The sequence below is a fragment of the Gekko japonicus genome, unplaced genomic scaffold (assembly GCF_001447785.1).
Source record: "Gekko japonicus isolate JY-2015 unplaced genomic scaffold, Gekko_japonicus_V1.1 scaffold14, whole genome shotgun sequence".
NCBI classification, from domain to species: Eukaryota; Metazoa; Chordata; class Lepidosauria; order Squamata; family Gekkonidae; genus Gekko; species Gekko japonicus.
The window spans coordinates 1,973,748-1,979,126 of NW_015176452.1; the positions used below are offsets into that span (position 1 = coordinate 1,973,748).

At 46.5% G+C, this 5,379-nt stretch overlaps 1 protein-coding gene across 2 annotated transcripts in view; it reads left to right on the forward strand.

Annotated features, from left to right (window-relative positions):
- Positions 1-5,379, forward strand: part of GIGYF2 (GRB10 interacting GYF protein 2) — a 100,374-nt gene that overhangs the window by 73,537 nt on the left and 21,458 nt on the right. For both annotated transcript variants that reach the window (XM_015426851.1, XM_015426850.1), the window contains exons 9-12: positions 45-271; positions 359-521; positions 604-801; positions 2,150-2,334. In XM_015426851.1, coding sequence (XP_015282337.1) covers positions 45-271; positions 359-521; positions 604-801; positions 2,150-2,334 — 773 coding nt within the window. The remainder of the gene's footprint in view (positions 1-44; positions 272-358; positions 522-603; positions 802-2,149; positions 2,335-5,379) is intronic.

The window sequence follows — 5,379 nt, forward strand, 5'->3', positions numbered from 1 at the left end:
TTTCCCTACGGAACTCTTGTAAAGTAACTTTCCTGTCCCCTTAGATGGCCCACGTTCTGCAGGCTGGAGAGAACAGATGGAGCGACGGCGAAGGTTTGAATTTGATTTCCGAGACCGAGATGATGAGCGGGGTTACCGAAGAGTGCGATGTGGCAGTGGCAGTATGGAGGATGATAGGGATAGCCTTCCCGAATGGTGTTTGGAGGATGCAGAAGAAGAAATGGGAACTTTTGACTCATCTGGGGCATTCAAAAAATTCCTGTCTTTAAAAGTGAGAAACTTACTTTGGACTTGGTATACCATAACCTGTTATTTATAAGTAGTGGAATAAAGGTGGATGTGTGTGTTCTTTCTTTAGAAGGTTCAGAAGGAGCCAATACCTGAGGAACAGGAAATGGATTTCCGCCCTGTGAAGGAGGGGGAAGACCAGTCTGATTCAGACGGAAGTCACAGTGAAGAAGCCAAAGAACTAGATAAAATGCATGTGAGGGAAGGGGTTACAGCAGAGCGAACAGCAGCAGGTAAGGAGGGTTTCTTGGGTGTATTTCTCAAACATTGCTTCCATTTCCCAGACCAGTTAAGTAAAATTATCCATGATTTCAGAAGTAACAGAAGAAACAGTCAAAGAATCTTCACCATCCGCCAGGTCAGGTACTCCACCAAAATCCCAGTCACAGGAGCCGTTACCAACAAGCCTGCTTGAAAGAAGAGAGGACCATATGCCAGAAGTAATAGAAAAAACAGTGGATAAAGAGAACCAAATGGAGGATATCCCACCATCCAAAGTGCCCATTAGAGAAGGTAATGGTATATGAAGTCTTTAAAAAGACTTTTAAAAGAATATATATCCAAAATATGCACATAAGAATGCATTTTAAAAGCATAGTATGTGTGAGCAGATGAAAAATCAAGCCGTTTCTGCAATGTTGAAAGTATCTCGTTGTTTTTATTGGCTAATTTTAGTATTTAATTCAAGTGTACATACACTGGTTACTGCTGGAATACCAAGTCAGGTTTAAGGTATTAGTGTTGACTTTTAAGGCATTGAGTGGTCATGGACCCACGTACCTTCGGGACCACCTCCTCCAATATGTCTCCAGAAGAACACTGAAATCAGCTGACAACAACTTGCTGGTGATCCCTGGCCCTAGGGAAGTCCAGCTGTCCTCAACTAGGGCCAGGGCCTTCTCGGTCCTGGCCCCAACCTGGTAGAACTCTCTGCCAAACAACATCAGGGCCCTGCGGGATCTGATGCAATTCCGCAGGGTCTGCAAGGCAGAGGTGTTCCACCAGGCTTTTAGGTGAGGGGCAGCAACAGTTAAGACTGGCACCTTCTTTCTGGGTTTTTTTTCTTATGACCCCCACCTACCCTTCCCTGCCCTTCTGCACAGACAGCACTGTAGCTGGCAAAAGGGGTCTGTATCTCCATCTGTACTGTTAATTTATTGGATTATTATGATAATTTTATGCTGATTGTATTTTAACTGTTTTAAGATTGTAAAATGCCCAGAGCCTGTTCGCAGGGTGGGAGATTCATAAATTTAATAAAATCAATAAATTAAGTTTGGTGTATCTCAGCAACTGGATTGGTTGGAGGGCTGTAGGAAGAATTTTCACTATCCTTCCTGCTTATTGTATGGGCCACTTCCCAGGGTATTTATAGCTGGGCTGGGCTAAAATACACAGACCAGTTCATTGCCTGTCATGGACAGAAAGGAAAAACTCTTCAGTAACATGTGGATAGCCTAGTCCATAGATTTCTGGAATGTTCCATCTCATTTCTCCACACACAGCCTGCCTACCTCCCCATTTCAAGCCATCTGTAAGGAGGCTGGCTAAGGCTAAACATTTTCTTTGTAAAAGTGGACATATATGGGCCACTTACTTGTTTTTATTATTTGGCTGAGCAGATGCCAGTTGCCTATAATCAGTGTGAAAACTGAGTCTCCTGTCTAATTTTACCTATGCATCTAGAAATGTTCAGTGAAGGAGGGTCAGAATTATTTTACTCTTATCCTTAGACAAATAAAGATACATTTATCAGGAGCAAATGATTTGGATAGTAGTGTAGACAATTCGAAGCTCCTCATAAGTCAGCCAGCCATAGAGCACATAAAGAAATATTATTTCCATTCTTTCCCCCTTTTAGAACCAGTTTCCACTGTCCAGCCTTCACCACCAATTGCTCCAGATGTACCTTCTCCTGCTCATCTTCCAGACTCTAATCCGCATCCTGCCTTAAGACCTGTTCAGATATCAGTCACAGCTGCTCCAGGTATGGGGAATATTCTTGCTGACCCAGATGATGAAGAGGGCCTCAAACATCTAGAACAGGTAATGAATCTTCTCTTAGAAACTTATTACTGTTAAATTTTATTTGTACTTCTGCCAGCTGCATTTTCTCAGCAGCCGGAAGCAAATTTCTCATCTTTCATAGTTATTATATTTGCATCCCAATGCTGTAAAGCCAACACTCAGTCTTTAAGAGAGGGAAATGATGTTGAGATAATGGCTTGCATCAAAAACTTTGTCAATTTCCCCTCTAGTCCCAGCTGCAGACCCCAATATTATATTGTATGCCATCACATAGGGCCCTCAGTGACTTTTCAGGGGCTTGTGAAGCTGCAGCCGGACAGTATGTATGGGAAGAACCCCGTGCATGTGCACAGCATTGTACATTGTTGTTGGAGCCAAGCCAGGGTTGGAGTAACTTTTGATGTGTGGCGTTTGCTTCTGTAATGAAATGGCCTTCATTTCTGCTCTTACGTGTATGAAGGAATATGAAAGAATTAATATCTACATATTTCTCACGTGTGGGGAGATCTGCGGATACCGAAATCCAGTAATCCGGTAATCACGCTGAGAGAAAGGAGATTTTTCTCCAAACTTTTTTTTGGGAGGGGACACACCCCAGGTTTGCAGAAAAACTTAAAAGATAAAAAAAAATTACATTGGGTTGTTTAAACTGCCCCAACAATAACATGATCTGAAAATGTGCAGATTACTTACTTACTTGCGCAGCCTGGGGCCCTACTGCTGATGTGGTGGCTGCTGGGGGCCCTGTTGCCGATGCTGCATCTGAAGAGGAGGTCAAGTAAGGGTGGAGAAAGAGAAATTGGGGAATATTGACAGAGAAGGGGGGAGAAAGAGACTGGGGTAAGATTGTCAGGGAACAGGAGTGGGAGAAATAGATGGGGAAGGGGGGAGAAAGAGAAGAGGGAGATTGCAAAAGAAGGGGAGGAGGAGAAAGGGAGTGAAAGATTATTTGAGAAGGGGGAAAGAGAAGAAAACAAAGGCAGGGGATGAGATGTACCCTCCTGCAGTCCCCACTTGTTTATATTCTAATAGCCAAGTTGGCCAAATCTGAGGATACGTAACAGACAAGATGGATCTTTCTGCAAACTTGAAAATTGCCCCAGGTTTGCAGAAATTTTTGAAATCTTAAAAAAAAATGGAGGGGGTGAAAAAAACCCCTAAAATGATAAAGCTAAACCTGTAGCTTAAAAAAAAAAAGGAATGCACTCAGTGGTCATTGCTAGGCAACCACAACAAGCTTAGCTTCTGTCAGTAAAAGGCAGGGGGGAGGGGCAGGGTCCTTTCCAGCTCTGTTTAGGCCTCTAAGGGAAAACTCATTGTGACTGAACCTGGCAGGAAGCACTGGGCAGCTTGTTACCATATGACTCATCTAGATCTGATTGTTTACTAATGTTCAGCAGCAGCCACCCCATGATATCTGATGTATTGTACTGGTTAGAGTTTGAGACTAGGCCCTCAAATCCTCATTCTGCCTTGGAAGCCCACTGGGTGACCTTTTCTCAACCTAACACTTCACAAGCAGATCCAAGATTGGCCATTAAGGGAAGCTGGATGTCTCCCGGTAGGCTGATGGCCTCCCACTCACACCTGGGCCTGCCACCCCTTTGACAGGCTGAACCTGACCCACCCAAGCACTGCACAAGTTGAGAGAGGTGGCACTCAGCCAGCCTGAGGTGAGGTAGGAGAGACATAGCCCAGTCCACCAAAGCCCTGAGTGAGAGGCAAGACGGGGAGGTGATGGCATCTGGTTTAGCCTGCTTGAGGCAAGGCAGACTCTGGCACCCAGCTAGCCCCTGTATGAGGTGAAGTGGACACCCAGCCTGGCCAAGCTTTAAACAAGGAGAGCCAGATGACAGCATAGGGTTACCAGTCCCCAGGTCCTGGTGGGGGTTCCCCTGGTTTTCAGGGCTTCAGCGTGCCGCCAGCCAGCTGGCCAGCGGAGGAAACCACACCCCCAAACAGCCACATCCCCAACACAATGATGTCACCCGTAAGTGATGTCATCATGTCAGGAATGTCACACGGGATGCTCTGGTTTGAGGGCAAAACTCTTATGGTAAATTTTGGCCTAAAACCATAGAGCTTTGCCCTCAAACCAGAGCAGCGTTGTGCAACATTGCCAATGCAATGATGTCACTTCTGGGTGATGTCATCGTGTCATGGCATCCTAGAATGCTCTCCAGATCCCCCTGCTGGCTCGGTGAAGGGACCTGGCAACCCCATGACAGCACCTGGGCTGAGACCTGCACAAAATTATGTGAGCAGATGGTGGGACCCAGCCTGGCTAACCCCTGGGCAAGGCGAGGCCGATGGTGATGTCTGGCCAGGCTGAACGCCATACAAGGAAAGAGAAACCGTGGCTCCTGGCCAGGCTGAGCCCCCGTACAAGGTGAGGTGAGAGGAGGCAAGGCAAAAGTGTCCCACCAATCACTGTGCGAGGTAAAGGAGACAGTGCCTGGGCTGCCATGGTGAAGGAGGTAGTGCCTGGCCCACCCAAGACCTGCCTGAATCTAGGAAAGCAGCAGCTGGCCAGCTGGTAGGTAGGCTGCCTCTCCTTCCCTCCTTCTTTTGGGAGGGAGGGTCAGGTCAGGCAGACTCCCTCTTACTCTTTTCCTCCCTCCTTTCGGGGGGGTGGGTATAGGGTGGGCTGGGTTTTCTGAGGATAAAATGGAGAGGAAATGGAGGAGAGGAAAATGAAGTAAAGTACTTTGAGTGCCCATTATGAAGAAAGGTGGGCTGCAAATGAATTGAATAAAAATATGGCTGAAGATGGAGGAACAGATAAAAGGTAGGTGGGTAGGCAGGAAGGAAAGAAGGAAGCAGCGAAAGTTGAGGATATTGGGGTTGCCCCATGAAAGGAAAGAGGAAATAACATAGGGAAACTGGGATAGGGAAGATGGGCACCTTTCACAAGTCCTTGCAGGTTCCCCATTGTGCACCTGGGCCTGCCCCAGAAACCAGCATAACACAACTGGGCCGACTATATCCCTGTATAGAGGGTGCCAAGGTAGGATAGGGTGGAAAACTGAAAATGGGGATAAAGGTAGAGTGGCTGATGGATGG